The 26,789-nt window shown below is 53.3% G+C and overlaps 11 protein-coding genes across 11 annotated transcripts; 6 read left to right on the forward strand and 5 right to left on the reverse strand.

The window, feature by feature from the left end:
* Positions 1–1,221: 1,221 nt before the first annotated feature.
* Positions 1,222–2,962, forward strand: CORC01_00541 (major facilitator superfamily transporter; the record flags this gene model as incomplete). The annotated part of the gene is made up of 2 exons (XM_022612198.1): positions 1,222–1,483; positions 1,593–2,962. 2 exons carry the CDS (start codon positions 1,222–1,224, stop codon positions 2,960–2,962), a joined length of 1,632 nt encoding a protein of 543 aa, XP_022481337.1.
* A 624-nt stretch (positions 2,963–3,586) lies between these two features.
* On the reverse strand, positions 3,587–7,539 carry CORC01_00542 (uncharacterized protein; the record flags this gene model as incomplete). The annotated part of the gene is made up of 6 exons (XM_022612199.1): positions 3,587–4,565; positions 4,627–4,726; positions 4,799–4,823; positions 4,919–4,999; positions 5,115–5,648; positions 7,480–7,539. 6 exons carry the CDS (start codon positions 7,537–7,539, stop codon positions 3,587–3,589), a joined length of 1,779 nt encoding a protein of 592 aa, XP_022481338.1.
* A 1,205-nt stretch (positions 7,540–8,744) lies between these two features.
* Positions 8,745–9,935, forward strand: CORC01_00543 (uncharacterized protein; the record flags this gene model as incomplete). Its single annotated transcript, XM_022612200.1, has 1 exon — positions 8,745–9,935. A coding segment is annotated over one exon (1,191 nt), but the record flags the coding sequence as incomplete, so codon positions are not given.
* Positions 9,020–9,408, reverse strand: CORC01_00544 (uncharacterized protein; the record flags this gene model as incomplete). Its single annotated transcript, XM_022612201.1, has 2 exons — positions 9,020–9,310; positions 9,373–9,408. The coding sequence occupies 2 exons, from the start codon at positions 9,406–9,408 to the stop codon at positions 9,020–9,022; spliced, it is 327 nt and encodes a 108-aa protein (XP_022481340.1).
* A 1,367-nt stretch (positions 9,936–11,302) lies between the features above and the next one.
* Positions 11,303–11,899, reverse strand: CORC01_00545 (uncharacterized protein; the record flags this gene model as incomplete). The annotated part of the gene is made up of 1 exon (XM_022612202.1): positions 11,303–11,899. One exon carries the CDS (start codon positions 11,897–11,899, stop codon positions 11,303–11,305), a length of 597 nt encoding a protein of 198 aa, XP_022481341.1.
* A 1,381-nt stretch (positions 11,900–13,280) lies between these two features.
* Positions 13,281–13,882, reverse strand: CORC01_00546 (uncharacterized protein; the record flags this gene model as incomplete). Its single annotated transcript, XM_022612203.1, has 3 exons — positions 13,281–13,424; positions 13,529–13,601; positions 13,662–13,882. 3 exons carry the CDS (start codon positions 13,880–13,882, stop codon positions 13,281–13,283), a joined length of 438 nt encoding a protein of 145 aa, XP_022481342.1.
* Positions 13,883–15,126: 1,244 nt separating this feature from the next.
* Positions 15,127–16,738, reverse strand: CORC01_00547 (uncharacterized protein; the record flags this gene model as incomplete). Its single annotated transcript, XM_022612204.1, has 3 exons — positions 15,127–15,769; positions 15,875–16,630; positions 16,701–16,738. 3 exons carry the CDS (start codon positions 16,736–16,738, stop codon positions 15,127–15,129), a joined length of 1,437 nt encoding a protein of 478 aa, XP_022481343.1.
* A 1,183-nt stretch (positions 16,739–17,921) lies between these two features.
* CORC01_00548 (uncharacterized protein) lies at positions 17,922–19,539 on the forward strand (the record flags this gene model as incomplete). Its single annotated transcript, XM_022612205.1, has 2 exons — positions 17,922–18,124; positions 18,204–19,539. The coding sequence occupies 2 exons, from the start codon at positions 17,922–17,924 to the stop codon at positions 19,537–19,539; spliced, it is 1,539 nt and encodes a 512-aa protein (XP_022481344.1).
* A 53-nt stretch (positions 19,540–19,592) lies between these two features.
* CORC01_00549 (uncharacterized protein) lies at positions 19,593–19,802 on the forward strand (the record flags this gene model as incomplete). The annotated part of the gene is made up of 1 exon (XM_022612206.1): positions 19,593–19,802. The coding sequence occupies one exon, from the start codon at positions 19,593–19,595 to the stop codon at positions 19,800–19,802; it is 210 nt and encodes a 69-aa protein (XP_022481345.1).
* Positions 19,803–20,591: 789 nt separating this feature from the next.
* Positions 20,592–22,514, forward strand: CORC01_00550 (AflN/verA/monooxygenase; the record flags this gene model as incomplete). The annotated part of the gene is made up of 2 exons (XM_022612207.1): positions 20,592–21,376; positions 21,449–22,514. Coding segments are annotated over 2 exons (1,851 nt in total), but the record flags the coding sequence as incomplete, so codon positions are not given.
* Positions 22,515–22,711: 197 nt separating this feature from the next.
* Positions 22,712–26,499, forward strand: CORC01_00551 (uncharacterized protein; the record flags this gene model as incomplete). Its single annotated transcript, XM_022612208.1, has 3 exons — positions 22,712–23,637; positions 24,410–24,662; positions 24,748–26,499. The coding sequence occupies 3 exons, from the start codon at positions 22,712–22,714 to the stop codon at positions 26,497–26,499; spliced, it is 2,931 nt and encodes a 976-aa protein (XP_022481347.1).
* Positions 26,500–26,789: the final 290 nt, after the last annotated feature.

Raw genomic sequence — 26,789 nt, forward strand, 5'->3', positions numbered from 1 at the left:
CTGCCAGGCGGTTCCAATACAACCCAACACGTATGATTTGTGAAGACTACTGTGGAGAAACGTGGTCATTCAGACGAGATGTTTGATCATACAAATGACATTGGAGTGCTGTTTGAGATCCAAAGTCATCCCGAGTCTCCATTCACATCCCAGAGTAGAGGAGGGGGGGTCTCACTCAGCTTTCTTCTCAGCCGCATCGGATGGGAGTCCCCGATTCATTCTTCATCCAAAGCCTCACACATCAATTCATCTAACAAACAGCTCACACAAACTCTAGACAATTCGCCTCGGGTTCTTCACAATGAGATTCTATTGCCTTTCACTAGGTAGGTAGGGTGTCAGGTGGACGAGCCATCCTCCATTCGGCACTCCCACATTGCTCCCGCGACGCGACCGAACTCGGCGGCGCCTCAATCCCCGATTGTACCCGGGGCCCAGTCCGGACTCACTTCCCGTCCAATCCGAAGGCGAGACGGGCACACTCATACAGTCATTAGCTTGCAAAGATTTCGCAAATCCCGCCAGGCTCAGATCTGATTAGCGAGAACGACTTCTCTGCCAATTGGAGCCAGAAGACGGCGTAGATGGGGCCCGGGATGGCGGTTTTTGGAGGCTTTCTCGGGTTGCCGAAACCTTCGTTCACCTTACCTTTCTCCCGGGACCTTGCGACGGCGTTCTCGTACGTAGGTACGTTGGGGGCGAGAAGATGAGGCATCGCAGAGCTTAATCCACTCACTCACTCACAATTCGTAACCAATCCCATAATACATACGGGTTTAAACGTATTCGCGTGGAACAATCCGTCGCCTTAATTGCTAAATCGCCAATGATTTGCTCATGAGATATTTTTCTCCCATATTGAGATTCTTTCGTACCCTCCAATCCAGCCCAGTCTACGAAGGCGAAATCCTTTTTATAGCATTGGTCTGACTCCCCCCTTCTAATCCACGCATCGGTACGCCCTACCCTCCAATGACACCGCCCTAAACACGACCGACGAGAGTTCAGCTCACTCATCCCGGGGCCCCCTTTCTCCTACCCTCCCTCCTTCTCTCCTCCCACCCTCCGCCGAGCCCTGTCCAGTTGGGGTCCAAATCTCCAATTCCTCTGACAAAATCAGGAACAGCAAGTTCCCTTTCTAGCTCTTTGAAACCATCTCATAATCGCCGGCCGCGGGAAAAGTGAACCCCCCCCCCCCCTCACGAGATAAGATCCCGCAAAATGGCCCCCGAAAAGGACTCCCCTGCCACCACAACCGGCCCCGCGCCGGGTCCCGACCCCGATATCGAAGCCTTCCATCCCGCCACCGGAGCCGTCGCCGACGACGCTCACTACCGCACCGGCAACCGCACCGGCAACCGCACCGGCGACGACGACGCCCTCGCCATGGTCGGGATACACAGCCAACCCTACGACCCCGCCGTCGCCGCCCGTGCCGTCCGCAAAATCGACTGGTTCCTCATCCCCGCCATGATCTTTGGATGTTCGTCACTCTCTCTCTCTCCCTCTCTTCCTCTTTCCCTCTCTCACTTGTATCCCAATCTTCCTTCATCCTCCCTCCCGCGCTCCCCATCTCTAAGGCGCGCCCGCAGACGGCCTAGTCTACTACGACAAGGCAATCCTCGGCTCAGCAGTCCTCTTCGGCATGACAACAGACCTCCACCTCTCCGTGCCCCTCCCCCCGGGCCCAAACGGCGGCACCACCCCCGGCGTCGACACGTCCCGCCTCTCCTGGGCCACCTCCCTCTTCTACTTTGGCATGCTCGCCGGCCTCTACCCCATGACCTACGCCCTCCAACGCCTCCCCCAAGGCCGCACCCTCGGCACAATCGTCATCCTCTGGTCCGCCATCTGCATGCTCACCGCCGCCGTCACCTCCCACGGGGGTCTCTACGCCCAGCGCTTCGCCCTCGGCTTCGTCGAGAGCGTCATCCCCACGGGCTTCATGTGCATCGTTTCGGGCCACTACACCCAGGCCGAGCAGTCCCTCCGCCAGAGCTGGTGGTTCAGCGCCACGGGACTCTTCACCATCATCGGCGGCGCCCTCAACTACGCCTTTGCCCAGGTCCGCGGCGGCGGCGCCGCCCTCCGCCCGTGGCAGTCCATCTACCTCCTCGCCGGCTGCCTGACCTTCCTCTTTGGCGCCTTTTGCTTCCTCCTCCCCGACTCCCCCGTCTCGGCCTGGTTCCTCACCCGCGAGGAGCGCGTCGCCGCCGTGGAACGCCTCCGCGTCGGCCAGACGGGCGTCCGCTGCACGACCTTTAAACCCCGCCAGCTCCGCGAGGCCCTCCTCGACGTCAAAACCTGGCTCGTCGCGCTGATGATGGCCTCGGCCTACACAATGAACGGCGCCGTCTCCGGCTTTGGGCCCCTCATCGTCTCGACCTTTGGCTGGACCTCCCTCGAGTCCATCCTCTTCCAGTTCCCCCTCGGCGGCCTCTGCTTCCTCGTCATCCTCGCGACAGGTTATCTCGGCACCCGCCTCCGCAACGTCCGCATCATCATGCTCGTCGCCTGCTGCCTCCCCGTCATCGCCGGCTGCGCCCTCGTCTGGCGCTCCGCCTGGATGCACCACGCGCCCGCACCCGTGGTGGGCTACTCCATCACGGGCTTCTTTGGCGGCGTCGTCAGCCTCATCATCACCCTCGGCATGTCCAACGTTGCCGGCCACACCAAAAAGAGCTTCATGGCCGGCACCATCTTTGCGGCCTATTGTGTTGGCAACATTGTCGGTCCGCAACTCGTAAAGTCGCAGAGCAAAGCAGCGCATTACCCGGAGCTATGGCTCGGGCTCATCATCTGCTACGTGATTTGCATCGTCGCGTCAGGCGCGCTGTACTACGTGCTCTGGAGTGAGAACAAGCGCCGCGATGCGCTGCCCATTGATGGGGAGGAGCGGGCTAAGCTTGCCTTTCAGGATCTGACGGACAAGGAGAATCCCTACTTCCGCTACGTGTACTAAGAAGCCGAGCGTAGTATTCTTGACATTGTAACGAGATACCACTGCATTTCTGCTTGAATGATTTTGGATTCCTGATACCCGCTTGATGTAGTATTGTCCACACACTTACCATGTCTAGTAGACCATCCACATCACTAATACTCATGAGGGACAAGGTGGAACGATGAAGTGAAATAGATGCAATGCAGTGCTTCAAAATGGTCCTCCCGATCGATCCATACATCGGGGGCCTCATGAATTGAGCAAACATGAACCGTACATCCCGCCAAGGGGATGGACGTCTAGCTAAAAATACAACCATGATAGACCATGCGCAAGAATCGGGGTCTCACGTCCCATTGCTTTTATGGCCGTGGTTTGCCCCGTCCCGTTCGTCGTGATAGTTGGCCCAAATAATGGTGGGCTGAGAAGTCAATACGATCAAATCCCAGTCATGCGATGCTATCCGAGCATGAGGGCTGGTTGCGCCGAACCATCCAAAACGCCATTCTCTATGCATGTGTCTTGTCGCGTGCGAAAACACAAAACGCCGTAAAATCTCAAAAATCATTACTCCGTATACCCTGTATATCCCCCCGAGGCGAATTCCGCTTTCTTCGGTTTTGGTGTGAATGGCAGACGCGCTCATCTGGGTGACCTTGGGGGGTTGTTGGGTAGCTCTGCCGGCATGTTCTCGTCCCCTCGTCCATCATTCAACTCTACCGGAGAGTATACAGTGCCGGGCTGCGGAGGCGGCGGAGGTGGTGACTGCTGTGACGGGTATCCGGGCCCTACCGTTGCGCTTCCCGGTGGCGGTGTTGGGTAAACGCCTGGGAGGTCCGCCTTGCTGGCCGGCATAGGCTGGACCATGGGGAACTGAGGCGAGCCCATGCTGCTGCCAGACTGACCGGTGTGCTGTGGTCCGATAGGCACCTGCTGCTGGTACATTCCGTAATTCTGGGCTGGCCAGACGCCGCCTTCGGGGGGCGGCTGCTGTTGGGGCGGCTGTGGAGGCCACTGGCTGTTGGGAAAGTATGCCGGTTGGAAGCCATGCGGTGGCACAGAGTTCGGCGGGGACGTGTTCGTTTGCGAGTGCGGTGACTGTGCGTACGGCTGGCCGTAGTAGGCGTATGCGTGGGGATGCTGGGGAGGTGGGTACTGGGTGTTCCAGTGGATGTACGTAGGGACAGCGGAGGTCATTTGCGGCGACGCGACCATCTTGTCTCCTTCGGCCTGGATGGTCTTTTGCGAATCGGTGGTGCTAGGGGCCTTTTCCAAGTTTGCTTTGCGTAACGCATGAAGAGCCCGGCCTGCCATGGTCAGTTGGAAGTTCTGCATTCCATCCGGGCAGTCTGCCAGGTGTCTAGTCCACAAGAGCAATAACGCACCGAACACAGTGATGGTGATTATGAAGAGCACAAAGTTGATAACGGACGTCGCGGTTCCGGCAAAGGTTGCGCCGACGAAGCCGTCGGCAAACGGCTCGACATTCATCTTGTAGTACACCTCATATTTGGGGCCGAATGTCACAATGAAGGCGTCGAGAGAGTCAAGATCATCTGCGTGACTGGCAAGCAGGGCCATGGTGATCAACCAGAAGACGACGGTGAGGAGTTCAAGACCACTGCGCACACAAGTCAGTAAGGGCACTCTGTGAAACTCGTGAAGGGAGGGGGGGTTCCTACAGATGCACCCAGCAGTTGTACATGACCGGAATGAACATGACGGCTACGCCCAGCCATGTCAAATAGGAGAAGGTCCAGGCGAAAGCAAACCATGAAAAAGCTATGCGCAACGTTAGTAATGAGACACGAGATGGGGGGCGGGGGAAAGAGGCGGGGCGGTGGTGTTACGTACGGAAACCCTCTGTACCGCTGAAGGACTGCATCGTAAAACGCAAACAGTCAGTAAGAGTCAATCAAAAGGGCAGGCGCCAAGACCAAGCCGTGCTGGAGACCAAGGAATTGTGCAGCATACCGTTATCCTGCGATAGCCCGTAGCCATTTGCATGGTGGTGAGCCCATAGACTGTTATTCCTAGCGTCGCAATGGCGAGGACCTAGGTAAGACACCACAAACGTCAACATCATGTTCGCACAGCAGGCTGTCCCCCGCGTCGTGTCGACACGGGAACCGATTGCTGGTGTTGTTGGGCCGGGGAGCAGTGTCCTTACGAGCTGTGCGATCCTCACGACGGCAATCCAGACCGGCATGGCCGGAACATGGGAGCGGTTCCTCCCATCTTTGGGCCAGATGTTCTTGGTCAAAAAAGCCATGGACGAGGAGACGAGGGGTTTGGACCCCTTGGCTTCGGGAGAGGAAGTCCTCGTCGGCTGACCCGGTGCCTCACGAGGAGACGGGGTGTTATCGGGCCGTCGTGATGGCGTATTCGAGGCAGCTGGTTCGAGATTGTTGAGGGGAATCGAGTTGGAGTCGACCGGGTCGGCGGTCGTGGCGTCGTCCCTCGACGGGGAGGGGTTGCGAAATGGTGTCGACGTCGTGGTGGTGAAGCGGGGAGAGCGTACGTTGTTCGCGTCCGGGCCGGAATCGAGGTTGTCGTCGTTGTCGTCGTCGCGAACTGCGCGATATGCGGTATGGGTCGATACCGGGTGCGGCGCAACTGGTGATGTACAGATACTTATGCTGGGCGCGTAGAGATATGTGTTTTGTAGATGAATGGCTTGAGCCTCGCGGTTCGCGGTTTGTGGCTAGCGGCGATGATAGCAGGTCGTCGTGCTGTTGTCGAGAAGGAAAAGGCGGAGTTGAGGTGGAGAGATTTAGCTGACGGTGGTGTTGACGATGCCTGGTGCTGGCTACCAGAGGTACAGTAGCGGTGGTGTTTCTTTTGCCAATCGACGTCACAGAGAGTGGAATGGCGGAGGCTAAGGGCTAAGCACACTGAGCAATTGTTTTTTTTTTTTTTTTCTCTTTCGTTCACTTGTTCCAATGCGACGGCAACGTCTTTTCCGATCCTAAACTGCTTGGTGGGTGTGGAATCTGTGGATGGAGGGGAGGGGAGGGGGAGGGGGGTCCCCTGTTCGATCAGAGGGAAGTTGGGTTGGCAGGCTGGCAGGCTAGGAGGGACCTTGGGATCCTTGGGATCTCTGGCGTATGAGAGGAACTGGAGCTTGAAAGAAGGTTGGCACCCGGTGGCCGGAGCGCCGTGGCTTTTCGCCTGGTGTGGTCCAGATACTGTATAGAGTATCCGTACGTAGTAAGGTAGGATAGGGTGGTCAAGGTTCTGGGGCTGCCTTTCTTTCCCGCCGCCTCTTGAGTCGTTGACGGAGGAGAAATTGGTGAAAAGGGTTGAGTTTATCAGGCTGGTCTGGTGTCCGGTTGGTGGAAGACGAAGGGGGAGACTATCGGCGGATTTCCGGTCTCTTGTTCATCTGGAAAAGGTCGACAATGGGCCTATGGGCAGATGGAATGGGGAAGGGGATGGAGATGACGATGGATGTGATGGGGAAATGGGCAATGGCCCATGGGTGAAGGGAAATTGGAACACGGCTGGGATTGGAATAAGAGGACCGATGGATCATGGCCCAGAAGATGTAGAGACAGGATCAGGACCAGGACCAGAACCAGAACCAGAATCAAGAAAAATGGCAGATAGGTGCAGAGAGAGCCAAAGATGAGCGAATCCGAGTCCATTCAGGAACATGGAGATGGAACAGCAGACCAGCCAAAAACGCGCCGAAGGAAAAACCTGATCTGAAGCGGCTTGCTTGTTTGCCTTGTACAGTCAGTGCCGTCTCCTTGTAGGCTTGTACTTTGTGTAAGGTACGTTGAACAGGCGTTGAATGGGAGCATCACTACCTTACTCTGTACGGGGCATTGCGCACCCCATCGTGGCATCCAACTCGAACGTGGCCGGGGGAAAGAAAAAACTGGAGCCACAGACCGACCTGGATAAGGTAACGAGAGGTGTATTATCCAATCATCAGCCGAGCTTCCCTTGAAGCGGGTTCCACCAACCCGCTCCAGACACCGCGCCAAGCACAAATGCCAAGCTTTCACGAGGGCCAACCTGCCAAGGGAAAGGAGGGGCCTCTTTTCAGTGCCTCTCTTTCTTTCCCAATAATTACCAGAGGTAAGTCTACCTTACCTTGGCTGGGTCGGATGGCAAGAAACTGAGCAATGCAACTGCCCAAAATCCAACAAACGAAACACAACATGGAAGGCGAGATGGGAGATGGGCCGGCGAGAGGAGGAAAGCCGGCCGTTGTCATTGGACTAGCGTCACCAGATGCCCCGCTACGCCAAGCGGCTGGCTGAATTGGGGCGCCATGATTCGATAGATAATCGACCGTCCCGCTTTCCGGTCCAAGTACCTTTTGGCTATGATTCATGTCTTCGAGTACTTCCGTCCCGTCCCTGCCTTACCTACCTATGTACCGTAAGGTGGCACCCCTTCGGGAAAATTTAACGAACGGCTCACACCAGACGTACTCGGGTACGTACCTTTCGGGCACGTACCTTTCTCAGGGCTAGGAACACCCGGCATTCAACCTCCCACTCCAGGTACGTCTCTTAGCTGACAAGCTTCAACCGTCTGAGCGTCTGAGCGTCTGAGCGTCTGATCTTCTGAACGGCCGCCATTGTCACTTTGCACCTTTCTCATCTTTCGCAACTCCAGCTCCAGCGCCGCAATCCAGGCAATTCTATTCACCTCCAACATCATCGCCACTATCCATATCATTTGCTCCAACGACTATCTAATCCTGTGTTCAAAGTAAATCACGTTCGTCGGCCAAGCACAGTCCCCAGCATGCGGATGATAGCTTCAGGTCGCTCTCCATCCCGGTCTGTCATCAAATCCGCCCACCACCCAGCCTACGCCCTCCCGGAGTCCCGCCTTTGGGCCTCTGCAGAGGAAATGCCCATGGAGGGGTGGGCCGTACAATACAACAGGGGCCCGGTCGTGTGCTTCCAAGACCACACCCCGTCCAATCATCCTTCAACCTCGCCCAGCCGCCACGCCCCAAATGGCGTCGCTTTCTGTCCCGGCCAATCATCACCGCCCCAGTGTGCCAGAGCCATGCGTGGGACAACGACCGATGGATCCCACTTCGTGCCTTTGCTTCCGTTCCGTCTAGCTGCTGGTCATTTTCTCTCGGATTCACGACTTTGCGACCCCTTCTTCCATCGTTTCCGGTACGACCTCTTCTAGCAAAGCTCGCCTTCCCAGGCTTCCCAGGAGAAAAACGTCGCCAGAAACCGAAACCATCACGTATTGGTTTAAAGCGCCCTTGGAGACGTCCATTCAGCTTCTTGCGGCTCCTCCAGATACCACGCCATGCAAAAATACAAAGACACGCCCGCCAGCAGGGCTACTACCTGATAATACCACGACAATCAGCTACACCCTGTCTCATGGAACGATGCGCAGTCGCAAATCCCTCCATGACTGTCACTTCAAGAAGCGGTGGAGAGTCAGCCACGCACTAGATAGTGTGGGTGATGGGTGTGACAACAGGGAGGTTGGAGTGGTGCCCATCATCAGCACCTTCACTCAACGTCTGAGACATGCCTGCCAAGCGGAGAAGAAGACTATTTTGTTGATGAGGGCCTCGCCGCTCTGCTGCACCGCCTGCCAGAGAATGATTGATATTCTTCTTTTTTTTTCCTTCCAGCTCCAAGGCCGTGATCCTGGCCTTTCGGGGCGCGCCGGCTGAGATGATGCACAACTTCTAGACCTTCTCTTGTCATCGACAAATTTGATCACTCGTCCCTTCGCAAAAAGTCGACCGCTCGAGCACCCACTGTCTCTCTAACCTCGAGAGTCCATCGTTCCGTTGCCAACGTCTGAGGGGCAAGGGACGGGGAGGTTCTGGGCAGCACCGTTGTCGAAAACGGAACGAAGCGGTGCAGCAGGATGCAGCAGGAAACTGACGCAAGTCACGGCTTGCAGTGGTGTGCAACATTCTCGCACTGGACAAGTCTGCGACTCTCCGCCAAGATCCACAGTCAACTTTCCGCCAAGATCGCAAGAGAGCCACCGGATGGAAAGGAAAAGCGGGGGTTGGGTCCTCCAGGAAGCGTGCAAGATCTTCCTGCGTCTCCGCCAGAGGCCTCCGCTTCAAAAGTCACTCCTCTCGGGCACGCCGTCTCCTTCAGACTCCAAAGGCCAAGCCTTCTGCCCAGCATTGTGGCACTCTCCCAACATCTCCGCGTATCCGGTGTTCTTCTCTCGCCAAGCTCTGCTGGTCTTGTCCTCCGATGGCCCCCTTCTGGCCACCGTCTTAGCCGTCTTGAGGTTCCGTCTCGCTACCTCTAGGTGCTTGACATCAGAACCCATGCCCTCCCCTGAATCGGGCCTCCGAGTTCCCCTCCACGGCTCCGGTCGACGTTCAGATGAGGCCGGCCCTGTCTGTAGTTCCACAGGCACAGCGTCGCGGTTCCTCACCACAGGCACCGACCGATTCAATGGACCTGGGCATCAAACGGCATGCCGACTTCGCTACCCATGGTCAATTGGAGATAGGAAAAACACAATCTTTCATTTCCGCAATCCGCAATCAAATTTAGCCCCCTCTGTTGACGGTTCGGAGCTTGTCCCCTACCAAAATGACGAAATGGTACTTATCCGGTCCATCACCAAGAAAAACGGGCGGCGACCGCGTGCAGGAGGACATTCCCAGCTCTCTGCGGCTGGCGAGAAAGAAGTTATCAAAAAAGACTCGGGACTTTTTGTTCCAAGACTTTTTGTTGGAACGACCCAGCAGACAAAGACCCTTCCACCGCCAACGACGGCTATTGCAACCTTTGTGCAGCAGCGCAGAGCTAAACACACCACCGCCCCGCGCGCCAAGAGAAACCCAGTAACCACATCGGCACTTGATCGATTTTCACTGTCCACCTCTGAGGATTTTAGGAGAATCAGAGTATATGCTATTTATCTTCCCCTCGCCCAGTCGCCGACTCAACCCTTGATTAATTTCAAGGTCGATGCCTTGCCCGCCAGCGATGGTGCTCGCTGGGGGAATTGGCTGTGATTCACCCCCGAGATAGCCCAGTTCATTCGAATGAGCTTAAGAGGTCATGGCTGGGAGCACCAGTGTTGACAACGACAGCCATTTGTCCAGTCCCTCGCTTTCTTTGTGGAGTTCGCCCAAAGTTCTCAAGTATTCGAATTACTGGGCCATGGTCTTAGAGCTTTGAATTCCACCGTGCCGCCCGTAATGCCCGTCTCATTCTCGGGTTTTATACACTTGCCATCGTTTCACCGTGACTGCAAAACCGGATGCGCTTGGCTATCTTGAATAGCTTTCACTAGCATATCTGCCACAGCCTCGCAGTGAGTCCAGACATGCGGATAGGATCGCTCGTTTGACCTTTGCTGAGAATATATGTGAACGACGGAGCAGAGTTGCTGCCCAAATCTTTCTCTCGCATACGGCTCCAGGAAATCAATTCAAACCGGAATTTACGCAGTCAAGTCCTTCTGCAAATACCTTGGGTATCTCGCTACTTCGCCAGCATACAGCTACGTAACGGCTCATGGTTGTACAAAGCCTGGCGTAGCATCTTGCTACGGAGCATCAAAACAGACCCTACGCCCATGCTGACGAAGGAGCTTGACTCAAGCTCTGTTGTTCACTCAGTCATTGTCGCAGTCGTCGCAGGATGTGGGAGAGCCGAGTATACCCATTTCATTTCGCATGGAAATTCCTTCAACTGCCAGCCCTACAGGGCACATCAACTTTGTTGGGCAACGGAATGGGTCCGAAATGAACACCTATGCTCTTATATTCAGATGCGGTCTGCTTCTCTCTAATATTCTTTCAAGTCCTAGTTTGTGGATTGGGACTAGGTACATGAACAAAGCAGGTATGAGAATACACTAGAGAAGGTCGGGAAATGAACCTGCATAGGACTACCTCCTGTCACTTCTGGATGAGTCCGAACTAACATTGAAATAATGGATTCTGTGAAACGTTGCACCGACTAAACTCATAATGTCTCGTTTCTCAGCCGCGCGATTAAGGTGGTTTGGCTTACTCAATGAGTCTATGGAGATATGTTTTCCTCAACTCACTTCGTTTTCTTCGATAATGCAGTGTTTATTTACCAATGTCGCAGGTGCTACCACACGCTCCCGGGGTAAGATACCGTACTAAGAGGGAAGATATGAGGCGAAGGGAAACTTATTAGAATTAAATGTTATACCAGAGTAGCAATCAAACTAGCTCTTATAATAGCTAAAGCATAGCACTAAAGAAGCTGGCCAAAGAACATGTAAAGTTCTGCGCAATCCAATCTTGTATTTTCCCAGCCGTATCCAATCATTATCCATTCGAATCAAAGGTTCATTACCATTGGCTCGTTTCTTTTTTACGTGTCATTCGTATCTTGAAGCCACTTAGGTAGTGTAAACGTTAACGGTGGCGCGCAAAAGGTTCTGGAGAGTAGCGGTAATGCTGGTGAGACCGGGTTGAGAAGAAGAATCAACGTAACTCGACAGTGCGGGGCCGAGTCCAGCAAAGTTGGCCTGGATCAGCTTGAGGTAGTCGGTCTGTCCGAGCGGGTTGAGGGACGCGAGGATGCCGGACGTCTTGGCCTTGGTGAGCAAGTCCGTGGCCGTCTTGAGGGCGGGTAGGATGTCGTTTGTGAGCTTTTGGACGATGGCGGACGAGTCGGACACGTTGAGGGGCAGGGTTAGGGCCTTTGCGTTGAGGAGGGCGCTTGAGGAGGCAGATTGGAGGCCGATGGTGTTTAGGAGGACATTGGGGACCGTGGCGACGTTGCCTAGGCTGAGCGCGTTGGTGTAGTCGAGGCTGTTGAGGGTAGTGATGAGCGTCTGTATGGAGGTTTGGACCGTGTTGAGATTGGCGAGGATGCTTGTGCCTGTGCTGGACTGGGAGGGGAGGTTGCCAAAGGGTACGAAGCTTCCGGGCGTGGGTGCTGCTGAGGACACTGAGAAGGCGGCGAGGCCGGCGAGGAGGGTAGAGAAGTGCATTGTGATAGTCTGTTGGGTTGAGGTAGGGTGAGAAAGATTGCTAATGAGCCGGGTGGTTTGCAGAGACTCGATGTGAGGCTGACTTTGTCGGTGCTTGCTCAAGACCGTTGATGAAGAGCTGTTATAGTGTGAATCATTTTTGGACCCGAGGAGAGGACGCAACGTCCGTATTTATTCCCTTCACAGCGGCTTGCTTGGCATCTAGCATAACCTTTGCCCCTCCTCCAAACTCTTTAGTTCATCCTTTCGGTTGACGAAATCTGGCCGTCCAAGACAGCCTATCCGAGACATTCTTTCCTTGCCTAATGTCTCACTGCCGCCGCCTCTTCAAGAAGATCGAGACCAGAGCAGAGCTCACTAACCCGAATCCCCGGAGCCTCAAGCCACGGAGCTAACCCCCAATCGCATCGGTTCCGCGAGGGAAAGAAATGATTGGTTTGCAACGCAAGGCTACGCAAGAGGCGGGCTGGACACCGGACCGTCTTCTCGAGTGCAGCGCCGTTTCCGGGTGTGACGGGGCGAGGCGGGCGCGGCTGCATTCGGCCGGCCGTCAAAGACATGCTTATAATGCGGGGGGGGGACCTGGGTTCGGTCCAGCGTTAGTGTACGACCACATTCACCACAGCTGACCAATGTGAGATGCGATGGAGGGTTGCTTGAGGCTTACGGATGCTATGTGTGTACGGACGAATGGTGTTCCACACGGGATCTCCAGAGGCTTGTTGCCTCTTGTGCCCTGTGGACGTTGGTGTGTTGGCGAAAGCGAGAAGATGTGTGTGCCGTTTGCGGTTGGCCGGTTATTAGTTTGACGGACGAAGGCTGCTCGGCGATCGGGCTCCCGGCGGTTATTAAGGGTCGGGGCTAAGGAAGCTTGTTTTCTATTCCTTTTGCGATCTTCTAAAGGTCTTTTTGCCCCTTTCAGAAGACCGGAACATTCCTCGGTTTGCAAGTGTCATCCATCTCTCCCCCGCGATCCAGGCCACGGCCCGAAGGTCTAGGTCTGGCCCGAACCAGGGAATGCTGCTACCATTGAGGGACACAATGCCCGTTGCAATTCCTTAGGCCTCTGAGAATCCCTATGGCCGTAGTGTGTGGATTTGCGCTTAAGTCTAAATCAGTTAGGCTGGTGCTTTGTAAAGTTTCCTCGGTTTCCGGATATCTCCAAGTCTGGCGTAGGCTTCGGTGCCACGAGACAGTCAGCTCGTCTTTCGACTGCAGACAATGATGAATATGTTCTTACTCTATGAGGAACCTAGCAAAGCCTTCAAGAAGCTGCCATTGTTGCCCTGTTTTCATAAACTTTTGAATATTGCGTTTATTGTTGCTCCATAGGCGCCCATGCAGTCCAACCGCAACCGGATGATTGAAGCTCATGATTCAATCAAAGGACGATGACTTCGACATGGCTTTGACTTTTCCCGTCTTCCACTAATTGATACTTGACATCTTCTATGTCCATTCTTGCAACTTTTGCCTCATCGCCGTCGAAAACCTTGGCGACTTCCTCGAGGGTGAGATTCTTTGTCTAAGGAAAGAGGAGGTACACAAATAAAAGTTAGCAGAAGTCCTAGATCTTACCAATGGATCAGTCGAGACTTTAGAGCACATTACAGGACAGAGGTCACTCACTGTGTAAAAAATCGCTAGTACCCAGTCGTGACCGGCTGCTATGAAGTTATCCCGTGCGATGGGGTTTGTGTAGCTAGACGACGTGTGAGCCTCACTCTTGGGGAGAGCGCAGACTAGGGCTGTCCGAACTCACCTTCCAAGGAAGACCAATCCCTTGAAACCAATCATTGACATAACTCCGGCCTTTACTCTAAGACTGTGCGGCATGATCTCTAACGCATACGCCGCCACGACCCTGGTCCACGCGATCTGATAGGAGAGACTGAAGAGCCAGATGAAGGTGATTTGCAGGTAGCCGCATCGTGCGAGGTTATGTGTCCGCTCGGATTGGGAACATGGCTGATGATCGTCCATCCTATGTACATAAGCAGCATTCCCATGGTGGCTGCGAGGAATGGTGGTCTTCGGCCGAACCGGTCAATGAATAATGAGAAGGAAGCTGAGACGACCAGAGACAATAGGGTCTGGCCACCACTGGGCTGTTTTGGGATTGAGACGCAATATTAGGATGAAGCAACCTGCAAGTGTGTTCACTGAGTTACTGACCAGGACCTTTTTCGTCTGGTCGATAATACCTACGCCATTGTAAATATTATTGGCGTAGTTAGAGAAAAGGTTCAAGCCGCTGTAGTGGAACTGCCCCCGGCCGGATGACTGAAGGACCTCTGCCACTGGTTCATGACCTGCTAAGTGTTCATGAGCTTTCTTTATGACCTCCATCAGCCTGCTATAGTCTGACTATCTTGAGGAGCTTGCTCATCGAAGCCTGTCCATACAGACATCATCATCAGAATCCCGCACGAGGACTACAGCTTCCTCAGACCGGAATCCTGCTACCAATTGAACTGACTGGTTCAAAATCTGGGGCTTCGGAATGAGTCGCTTGCGCCTGAGCGTGACTTGCGTCGCGATTGAAGGTATTTCGGATCATTCCATGGCAATGTTCACATAAAGGAGGTACGAACTGGAACCAATGATACAACACGCGAATTCCGCCACTTCTTTCATTGAAGAAGTAATGACAAATACTAGTTTTCAAGCACATGAAGTTGACCGTCCGTAGGTAGTGGTATGATGGTAATGCCAAAAGCTGAGACGGCCGGGCCGTAAGCTTAAATCTTCATAGCAATTCAGTGTATGTTTGATGTGTCATTTTTTCAAACGAGGATGGAAGGTGTTAGGTGTATGAAGGGAGTTGAACCTTGGAAATAGAGATACCAGTGACAAACTCAGGAAGGAAGACTGTGTGTGTACCGACTTCTTACCTGGTCTACCGCCCCGTGACCTTCCAGATTTCCGAGTCTAGATAGGAGTATAAGTTGTGCTCCTAGAATTTTCACTGGCATTATGGCGCGGATTGACACCAAGTCAGTCCCTCAAGCCAATCATAGGGCAAATCACCAGCTTACATGCAAGGATTGCGACAATAAACAGTAGGGCTTCGGATCAAACATCACAGGCAGTCGCAGACACGACGCGATCTAGGTAGTCGTGACAGGCAAATTTCCCGTTCAAATTTGGCAATCAGGAGCTTAATTCGAGAGAAAATGTCTTTGAAAAGCCGCGACTAAGTATACTCGGATAAAACGACAAGCCGCTTATATCAGCTTCCGCTTCTGCATCTTCACAATGACATCTCTGTCGAGACTTACGACACCTCGACACTCTGCCTTGTCCATGCCGGGACCTCTGTCTGCTGGCGACCCATCTAGACGTGACCAGCGCACAAATTCCATATCGAATGTAGTGACCATCATCGCCACCGCCGCCAGAATCTCGTGCTTGGCGAAGAATCGCCCGGGACAGATGACGCTACCGCCTCCGTACGGGCAATAGTCGCCCAGCTTGACTTTGCGCATTTCTGGTTGCAGGAAACGCTCGGCCCAGAAGTCGCGCGCCGGGTGACCTGGAAACGCCCAAACAGTCTCGTCAATGTGTGAGAGCCAGCTGGGCGCCAGGATAAAGTTGTCCTTCTTGAGCGTGTACCCGTCAATCTCGATGTCCTGCCTCAGTCGCCGCGAAATAGGGATACTGGAGCGGAGGCGCAAGCACTCGTTGTACACAGAGTTCAGCAAAGGGAGAGTTGAAAGCTTGTTGATATCGATATCGAGTATTGATGCTGTATTCGTACCGACCACCATGGCGGTCTTGACCTCGGCGCGGATTTGCTGAAGGAGCTGAGGATCTCGGACCATCTCGAACAACATATACGCGGTCATCGGAACGGCGTTGGCGTTGATTCTGTTCAACGATCAGCGTTAGCAGTGGGAAAAGATGAATATCCAGAGAAATGTGAAACTGGCAGTGAGTTGCAAAAGAAAGGGGGGGGTGGGGGGTGTCACGTACGCCCATATCAGACCCATGTGCATTGCTGCCCGTCCCTCAAAACTGATGCCATAGTCAACTAGAGCAGCATTCCTCTCACGAACAAGTCTATGACCAAAGTTTTCTTCCCAATCAAGGTCGCTGTCCGCAGGACAGCCAGCAGTTGCCGCCGCGAGCCAGTCCTTGGTAGCCTCAAGAGTGCGGTCCCGCGCCGCCCAGCCTTTGCGGCATGCTAGTTTCGGCAGCCCTTGCATCAGGGTCATGAAGGCCGCATCGTAGTCCCAGAATGTCTTGGCTTCCAATGAGCCTTTTTTGAGGATTCGCGGACCGACTAGCGTGATTGTTGATGCAGCAAACTGATACGTCTGGAGGAAGTCGTACAGACCGATGACCGCTGGGGTCGAAGCGCCTTGTGGACAAGTCTTGAGCTGCTCGGAGAACTCAAAGACAAATTTTGCCGTCAAGAAATCCACGGCAGACTTTTCTGTCAAATTCTTCAGGTAGATGCCATGGAGTATATGCCAGATGCGTCCTTTGCCCGTTACGCCGGTCTCAGACTGGTTGAGAGTGCCAGCTCCCGAGTCGTCCATTCCCAAGAGGGTAGCGTCGCTCGCTGGGAGGCCCTTGACCTTATGTGCTATGCGCAGCTGCATGAATTCGAACGAGAGGCTGCTAGACTGCCGAAAGATTGCTTGGATATTCGAGGCGCCCATGACCAGATACATGGAAATTGGGCCGAGGCGCATGGTCACTGGACCTTTTGTTGGTCTTTTGGCTCTTTGTTACGGCAATCTTGATTAGTACATCTACCAGGAGATTACCGTTTGGTAAGTATACAGGAACCTACAGCGTTTTCTCGTAGAATTTGTGAGGATCTCTAATCATCTCGATGCCGTTGCCAACCCATGGTAGCGAATATGCCAAGGTTGGTGGCTCATTTCCTCGAAACTGACGATTCTTTTGGCTGCTTAGGTAGAATCGGTAAGTTGTAAAGACATAGGTGCAAATGCATACACCAAAGATAATCAGCAGGACACTGTTCAACGATCGAATTATCGAGTGGGAACTTAACCTCCGTAGAAATGGTATGATCTCGATGGTAAATGGAACATTCTGATCAGCCATGGTGGAAGTTGAGATTCCCGTAATGTTAGATGGTTGCCGTGGTTCCCCGAAAATGTGAGCGAACTCCATTGACAGCGATTTCCCTATGCTTCAGTTGATGTTCGCCGTCATTACGCTACCAAACGCTGCGAACTTGCCCATATACAGCATCCCGCCCAGACGTAGCTAAGGTAAGCTTGATAGTGGTACCCTGGCTGCATGTGATCATGACCATTTGTTTGTTAGTTGGAAGCACCCTGTCCTCTGGATCTGGAAGGAACATATCCCCTGTCAGAACTCATAGCAGGATTTTGACTGTGTCAAAAGTGACCGAACCGTTCCGAGTGGCACAGGATGTCACCCATGTCTCATGGCAAGACTGTAGCCGAGCAAACCATGTCTCTTGGAGGACTTGTGAGTACGACAACGCTATCAGCCTTGCCAATCAGGCATTGGAAATGAACTTGCCGAAAATCCGATCCGAGTCTGTCATACATACTTGAGATGAACCATGGATGCCTCTATGCATGGTAATCCCGGTCCAGCGGGGGATAATGGAGAGACTGCCATGATGCAAGCAACCACAAAATGTTGTCAACGTCAACAAAGATAGTAGCTGACATGGGTGTATTGGATGTGGATATGTCTGCAGCTCGGTCAGCGGCTATGCTAGTACTTCTGCTGCCTAAGACAACGATACTAGTCTACAATTCTGCATCCATAGTGAGCACAGCCAAGTTGGGCCCGCAACGTCAGTCACGTAATGCGGCTTTATGATGCACTGTGTCAGCTTATGCAGAGCCTAGAACCAATTTGCTGCAGGCGTGATTGGTGATGATCGATAGGTCTAGATAAGACAGAATCTGATCAACGAAGAATGCCGGTATGGTGCTTTCAAAGTGGTCGAAGGAATCAACATCACATCGTTGCCAAACGGATTCTGGGGAGTCCAAGGAAATCCTAGATGACCATAATGAAGAACTCAGCTTCGGCCAACATGCGAGATCGTTACTCAGTCATAGTCATCGGTGCTGGGGAATCCGGAATTGCCGTGGGATGTATGCTCAAAACCAAACTGGGCACCAACGACTTTCGAATTTTCGACCGACAAGGCGGCGTTGGGGGAGCATGGTACACCAACAGGTACCCGGGAGTAGCCTGCGATATGTGAGTGCAATCAGTGTGTTGGGGGTCAGAGATCATTGGCCTCCTCCTACCGTGACGTCTGGTCTGACTGTTGATCCAGCCCGGCGATTTTCTACTCTTATTCTTTCGCACCGAACTATGAGTGGACAACTCTATTTCCCCCTGGCCAAGAAATCCAGCAGTACTTGGACGGTGTTTGCGATAAGCTTGACATCCGGAGCAACATTCAGCTCGACACAGAGGTGTCAAGTGCCCGATGGGTTGACGAAGACGCTGAGTGGGAGGTCAAAGTGACCCCTTCCATTCATCAGAACGAACAAGCAGCAGACAAAATTCTTCGGTGTAAGGTGCTCGTCACTTGCGCCGGCGAACTCGTCGAGCCCAACATCTGGCCGCAGCATGTCCCGGGAATCACCTCTTTCCAAGGGCAGGTATTCCACACGGCGCGATGGAACGACGACGTTTCCTTGACGGGAAAAGATGTCGTCGTGATCGGAGCGGGATGTACTGCAGCACAGCTCGTTCCGGCACTGGCAAGCCCGCCGATTGCTGCAAAGTCAATCACGCAGCTTATGAGAGCACCGCCATGGGTCATGCCTCGACCTGAGAAGCCTCCTCCGCGTTTGATGGAGATTGTTTCCATACTGCTTAGAACTGTACCCGGACTAGGACTGTTCCTCCGGCTCTGTCTCTTCCTGTACGCTGAGTCGACGTGGCTCAATGTCGGTATGGGCTGGTTCGGAAAGAAGCGGCGACAGTGGTTTGAGCAAAGACTTCTCGTCCATCTGCGTAAGACCGTACCTCCCAGATATCACGATATACTTACACCACGGTTCGGCGTTGGGTGTCGGCGGATCATCGTCGATGGTGGGTGGTTGGAAAGTCTCAGTCTGACCAACGTGGAACTTACAAATAGACCTCTGGTCGCAATCGAATCGCAGAGCGTTGTTTTGGGTCCTCCACCAGACCAACAGCACTTGACATATAACGACGAGAAAAAGGATGGTGAAACCATCAAGAAGTCCGCGGATGTCATCATCCTGGCGAACGGCTTTGAGACTTCGACCTACCTCCATCGCTTAAAAGTCCAAGGAAGAAACGGAGTACTGCTACACGAAGTTTGGAAGGCAAATGGAGGTCCTGGCGCCTACCTCAGCACCGCCGTCCATGGATTCCCCAACTTCTTCATGATTTTAGGACCAAACTCTGTCAGCGGCCATTCATCAGCCATTCTCGCCAGCGAGAACGTGGCCGGATATGCTCTCAACTTCATCAAGCTGGTTCTGAGTGGACAGGCCCGCACGGTTGAAGTCCATTCGGAGGCCGAGAAAAGCTACACGGCTGATGTGCAGAGAAGGTCCCTAGATAAAGTCTGGCAGACTTGTCATAATGGCTACATACAGACCGGGGGCTGGAATAGCTCGATATGTCCGTAAGTCAATCGTTCCCTTTAATCCCAGTTGGTCAATGAGGAGAAAGCGAGAAACTGATGATCCGATTTGTTAACAGCTTCAACCAAATCCATTTCGGGAGGATGTGCAAGTATCCAATTTGGCAACATTGGGATGTCTCATACACAGAGATTGGCACTGAAGAGAGTAGTAAGAGATTTTCTAGACGTCGAAACAGTATCTGGATGATAGCTTCGTCCTTGGCCATTCTTGCTCTTCTTCTCGCATACTCTGGAAGATTATACTAGGCGATGATACTATGTAGATCCACAAAACTCAAATGAAGAGCCATTTTACCCATAAGGATATGCAGATACTGCAGGACTGTTTGTGGTATTCAGAGTATGGGCTTCACAGAGTCACAACTGCTCTGCGACCGATTGCATCCACCTTGTTCTGGAAACTGGAACCTCTGTGTAGTTCCTTGAACACACCTGAGTAGATTCGACACATCCTCTCCTTGGGACATGGACCTTGTCCTGTGAAGACATCTAAATTCGCCCCGGAATGACGTCCTATCCCTCCTGATAGAACACTGCTGCCTGGGAATGGTCTACTGCTAACCGTGCCGGGAATACGGCCACAGGTGATACTTCAATGGCAAACATACCCCGCTGTCGGGGCGTTGCCTCTATGAGTCAGGGCTCGGAACAGCCGTATCAAGAACGAAAAGAGGCTTCCTGCAGCACAGCGATGTGAAGCTAAACGCCAAGAAGTGAGGCTGGCTGTTCTGCATAATCCTTATCACTAAGTATGCAGGGGTGAAGGAACCGACACTAGTGAGGGGATTGTCATGCAGTCAGCGAGCCGGAAAACCTTCCCAGCGGGCCAGCGGGAATCCTACGGAAGAATCCATTCTGGCCTAGTGCTCACCACTGGCTGACAGGATCAAGGTCTCGGTTCCATCTGACACTGTGCGACATTCGGCTGGTTGAATAGGGATAGACTCCCAAGAAGCTCGTTGCGCTGCAAGGAGTAAGGAAATCTTTGCAATTCGATGGTAGGGGAAGCTTTGGCATGTGAATTTTGTCTCTTAGGTCAACGACAGCGGAAACTTGGCTACTACGTTGAACAAGTTTAGGATAACGTCGACGATCGAGACAGTGATTTCCGACGCTGTATGTGTTTGCGCAGGTCTGATGTCTACGATGAACACAACTGTCGAACATTGGCAACACCAGTATGGAATCGCGAGCTTGTCAAGGCTTCGTGCCTGGACTATTGCGCAGGCCATCGGCCTTGTCGGGGCTATTCTGATCACACGCTTCTTCGTGAAGCTCATCAACCACCGCCGCATGTTCCAGCGACTCCAACGCCAAGGCCTACCTATGCCTCCGCACGACTTCCTACTCGGTCACCTGGGGCTGGCGGCCAAGATCGCAAATAACCTTCCGAGCGATTTTCACGGGCACTACCTGGCAGGTGAAATTAGACGGATGTATCCTGATCTACCGGCTGTTTTCTATCTGGACTTGTGGCCAACTGGCCCGCCATTGATGATCATTACGACAAGTTACGACCAGGCTCGCGTGACGGCGCATGAGCCGCAACTTCCCAAGCATGAGGGCGTGCTGGGGTTCCTGAAGCCGCTCATTGGAAGTCATGGCCTCGTCACAATGGAAGGAGATGAGTGGCGGTACTGGCGAGGTGTGTTCAATCCTGGCTTCAACGCCGCGCATCTCGTGACGCTGGTACCGGGCCTTGTTGAGAACACGCTGGTATTGCATGAGATCCTGCGAGAGAAAGCAGCTGCGGGCGAGGTTTTCTCATTGTTTGAGACCATGTCGCGTTTGACAATGGATATGAGCTGTCTCGCTACGCTGTAAGTTTCCCGGGAGGTCCAGCAAAAAAGCCTTGGATTTGGTCGATCTATAATACTAACGTGCATTTACAGAGGCTCCCGTCTGAATGCTCAAAGGCAGGGCTGTGATCTGGTGTCAGCGTTTCGCAGTCAGGCTGACTGGATCCCATCTCCCAATGAAACGAATCTCTTTAGGAAATTCAATCCATTGAGGCATTTGGTTTATCGCTACAATCGGTGGAGAATGGACACGTATGTCTCGAGCGAGCTTGAGACTCATTTTGCTGCGATGCGCTCTCAGGCCCAACTTGGAATGACCGAGTCCGAGAAAACGTCAGCAGTTCCGAGAAGAAGCAAGGCTGTAGTTGACCTTGCACTGGAGACGTATCTTCTCTCTGAGAAGAAGAATGGCAATGTTCATCAGAAGATGACCATGGATCCAAAATTCAAGCAGTACGCCGTCTCTCAGATGAAGCTGTTTCTGTTCGCCGGCTACGACACAACAGCCGCGGCAGCAGTCTACTCCATCCACCTCCTCTCCCTTCACCCATCCTGTCTGTCAAGGGCACGCGAAGAGAACGACACTGTATTTGGAGCAGGCAGCACTGTCGACGAGACTGGAAGCCGCATCGCCGAAGCTCCCCAGCTACTCAATCGGCTAACATACACATCAGCCGTCATCAAAGAGGCCCTCCGACTGTACCCACCCGTATCAAGCACGCGGGCGTCTGGTCCAGGCTTCACGGTGTCAGAAACCGATAATACGCAACTTGAAGGCTTCATGCTTTGGGGCGTGCACCATGCCATCCATCGGGCACCGGAGCACTGGGTGAGACCGGACGACTTCATCCCCGAACGCTGGCTGGTCCCTCCTGGAGACGAGCTATACCCCGCGGACAAGGAGGCGTGGCGGCCGTTTGAGAGGGGCCCACGGAACTGCATCGGCCAGGAACTAGCGTTGCTGGAGGTGAAAGTCATACTGGCCATGGTGCTGCGGGATTTCGACTTTGCAGACGCTTACGTCGAGTACAACAGGAAGATCGGACGGAGGGGTCCCACTGAAGTGGCCGGGGATCGTGCCTATCAGATCATTCATGGAAGCACTAAGCCCAACAACGGGTATCCTTGCAGGATCAAGCAAGCCACCGTTATGTCTTAGACAAGGATGCTGTTAGGCTAGACCAACAGTGGACACAAGTATCGAGGAGGGAGCTTTCTTACTACATAAATGTTGATTTGCGTGTCCAATGCTTGGCTATCTCAGAGCCTTTATCTCAACATCAACGTTCCAGGCTTCTCGTTCCATTCGATTCCCTCATCTCAACACGTGCTTGGTTAGCAATTGACACAGCCATCATGCCATCATCCCTGATACACATTGTTTTCCCCTTCATCACTCTAGCTGGACTCTACGCGGTCTCGAATCTCATGATCAACTCTGGCCACGCCCAGCTCTTCACAGATAGCCGGGCACCGGCAACGCCACTACTCCCAGACAACAAAACACCGCTCCTGACATTCTACACAGGAGTCCCGCCCTTGGACTCGTACCTTGCCAACCTCCAATTCAGCATCATCCCCACAGTTGATGGCTCGTCCCCCGGTTTGTCGCTCTTGGGGTGGCACTGGGTGGGGCTTCTCTTAGCCGTCTTCGCCGTCATGCTGGTCGAGAGCTTACGGACGCGACGCACGAGAGATCTGATCCCTTTCGTACTCTGGGGTCTGGCCATACAGTATGCCGGGTACTTTATCGTCATGCCCCTATACTGCTACGTATCTCTGCTTTTTCGCGCCCCAGGAAGCCAAGCGAAGATTCCGACCATGGCTGCCATCCAAGCTGTCCCAGCCTCCCTTCTGATTGGGCTTGTGATCCCGTCGGCTATCATGTGTTTGCCAGGCACTTATCACACCGGCCAGTCAAGACAGGTTTCTGTTGCTGTCTGGCAGAACTTCCCGGCGTGGATGGCCTTGGTGCAGGTGATTGCTATGACTTTGATAGATCACAGATGGGCACAACGACGAGAGGAGTGCAAAGTCAAGGATGAAGAGCCCAGCAGTCACACGTCGGCCTTACGAAGATTGTACCAAGCTACTGCGACAGTTTCAGCCTCGATGCATGTCTTGGGTCTCGTCCCCATCATTCTCGCTGCCAGTGGCAAGCTAGAGCCTACCGAGACCTCGCCACATCCTCAATGGCAACCCGTCATCTTCTTTCTGCCGCAGAGGTGGGACAGTAAGATGCAGATCAATGGGATGGCAGAAGGCGCATTCAACTTCCTCCGGTATGACTACTACATCGGTACTGCTGCTGCTCTCGCATGGGTTGCGTTTCTTCAGCCCCCAGTGCAGGCAAAGCGGAATACTTGGTCGATTAGTGGACAGGTGTCTTGGAATATCGCTCGCACATTCTTGTTTGGGCCTGGCTTCACAATCGTAAGCCTGATGGATCGGAGACATAATGCCGGAATCTAGACATAAGGCAGCCAGTAGGAGCACATCATTCTCTTAGCGCAATGGTCTTGGTCTGTGATCTCGGAGGCTTATCAGTGATCTAGCCTGATGCCTCCTCCGTATCCCTCCGCCTCGGCTCGGGTCGTGTTTGTCGATTAACCTACCGGTGTGGGGGTACGATATCTCGAACGGGATCTCCATCAGCTTTATTCGCTGAGCTGTCAGCATCGGATCCTTCACCCTGGCCTGCATTTTGATGTATTCGCACTGTCCGCTTACACGGCAAACTGGTCGTCCGAATGCATCTGTGGGGGTTCATCAATACTACCTCACCTTGCATGAAGGATGAGCGCGAGCCGGTCATGATGCAGCTAGATCCTTCGTCCCTTTATCTAGATCTCTGCATCCGCAGGTGTGCTCCGATTGGAACTATCATCAGGCAGATCCCGAAACCCCTGTCCAGTCTACAGTCCTTTATTTTGAATTGCAACTGTGCTCTCCCGGCCTCGGCCACGGCTGTCCCAGGTGATGAAGAAGACAGCAATGCAGTTGTGTGAGCAGTCCAATTCACAACGTGAAGCTTTTTCAGTTTGATCATTGAAGATTTTGTTGGTTATCAGCGTGGAAAAAGATGTCTATTCTCCGACGCAAGGTGACAAGATTTGCTCCGCCTGCCGTGCTGACCGATAAGGTCATCCCGGTCGACTACTGGGACCATCACTCTCGTGATGCCGTCCTCAACGTAATGCTGCGTTTCGACCGCCAACTAGATGCTGCCAAGTTGCGAAGAGCTCTGGAGGTACTGCTTGACCGCCGCGATGGCTGGCGTAGGCTGGGTGCGAGGGTGCGGTTGGGTGTAAGTCCCCCATATTCTACGCATGCAAATAGCTAGGAAATGAGTCTATTCCCATTGACGTTCACGGCTGACATTGGATATAAAGCCTTCAAATAAGTTGTATTGGCATGTGCCTGCAACTTTCACTGAGCAGCGGCCTGCAATTACCTATCACCACAATCGTCACAACAACATCAGCATCAGGCAGCACCCACTGGCATCTCGTCTTCAGAGCAGATCCAAGGATGGAGCACGACCGGCTTCTTTCTCACCATCTCCATCAGCCCCTACCCATTCAACCCATGATTCTGGTCCGTGGATAGTGGAGCCAGGCAGCGGCGTTGATTTCTCCCCTTTGATGCGACATCCAAGTGATCCTACGTGTTTCGAGGACTACCTCTACCATGACCAACCGATGATAGGTCTGCAAGTAACGACATTCAACGATGCGACGTTGGTGTCGCTAGGCTTCTCGCACATCATGTGGGACTGTATGGGACTCAAGGATCTCTTGGATGCGTGGTCTCTCACCCTACAGGGACGTCAGAATGAGGTTATTCCCTTGATCGACACCGATCCCCTTGGATCATTGGGCGTCTCCACTGAGTTGCTCCAAACGAAACCAAGAGACGACGAGGAGAAAGCTACCGTACCAAGCTCTGCGCCGGAGGAGTACAAGCACGTCAAAGCCCAGCTTGGGGTTGTGCAACTTGTGACACTCGGTCTTCGACAAGCATTGGACAAGCTCCTAAATAAAAGCGCGGCAGAAGAGTTCCGAACAGTTTGTGTCCCTGCAGCGTATGTCAAGACGCTGCGCAAGGATGCACTGAAAGCTCTCGAGGCCGGCAATATCAATGCACCAAGCGTTCAGGTATCAGACAAAGACAACGAGTCTCGAGTAGCTCCAAAGACCACGTTCCTGAGCGACGGCGACATTTTATGCTCATGGTGGACACGCAACATCATTGCCTCACGCATCCGAAACCCCACCAGGAGCCGGAAAACCATAGCCATCCTGAATATGATGGGTCTTCGCGGCGTCCTAGCACAAGCGGGATGTTTGCAAGGCAGAGGCGCGTTGGTTGGTAACGCCATTCTGCCTGTCCCTACTCTACTGCGAGCGCGGGACCTTGTCAGCAAAGGACCGCTAGGTCTCGGCCGTGTGGCAAAGGCCCTGAGAGAAGCTATCGTGCAACTCAGCACGCGGCCGCAGGTTGAGGCTCTATTGGCATTACAGCGGCGTGCTCATGGAAACGAGTCTAACGAAGACGTCGAAAACAAGAAGAAGAAGGGCAACGGTAAAGCTGGACTGCCTGCCTTGTTCGGCAATGCGGGCATGCATATGGTTGTATGCACCAACTGGACCAAAGCCGAATTCTTCAACGTGGACTTCTCCGCCGCGGTAGTCGATGAGATTGGCTGTGACGGCCTCTTTGAAAACGAGCGCGTTCCTCTTTCTGAGACGCCATCCGAAGATGCTGGCGGCGCTAGCAATGGCGCCGAAAGGAAGAGCGCGATGGGCTGTGATGGACTCTGGGAAGATGAACATGAGTTGCGCTCGTCTGCTTCTCTTCGTGCTGATGTCCCTGCTGCTCCTCGTGTTGTGGCAAAGCCGACCGGCGTTCACATGCACTTGATAACGGCGGGTACACCTGCGTTCTTGATGAGCATCTTCACCATTTTGGGCCGCGATGCCAACGGAGACTACTGGATTCAGGGGATGCTCAGAAAAAAATATTGGGCCAAGATCGAGAATTCTCTTAGCCAGGAACAAGCACCTCTCCGTGGTGCTGCCAAGTCCAAACAAAGTAATATTGCAGAGATAGATGTGGGAAGACAACCGAGTCCCCACTCCTAGCTGTTGGACGAAGTCGATTCAAATACTTTCAAAAAAATTACTTGCAGCATGTGTTCGTCTTACTTTGCTAGCACTGATACTACCAAGTAAAAGCATCCCTTGGTTTCATTAATTTCCTCGCGCCGCGTGGCCGTATCTACGACCTACGAGTACCTAGATCTCTCCTTGAACAGAAATCGACGTACGACTAAGTCCCACATTATGCAAGGCTGAAGTAATTAGAACGCTTTAGAGAAGACTTGCGAGTTATCCGTAATGTGCCATACAGCTGTGTTCTTCTGACATCGCCT

The sequence above is a fragment of the Colletotrichum orchidophilum genome (assembly GCF_001831195.1).
Source record: "Colletotrichum orchidophilum strain IMI 309357 chromosome Unknown Scaffold_3.1, whole genome shotgun sequence".
In the NCBI taxonomy this organism is placed as follows: Eukaryota; Fungi; Ascomycota; class Sordariomycetes; order Glomerellales; family Glomerellaceae; genus Colletotrichum; species Colletotrichum orchidophilum.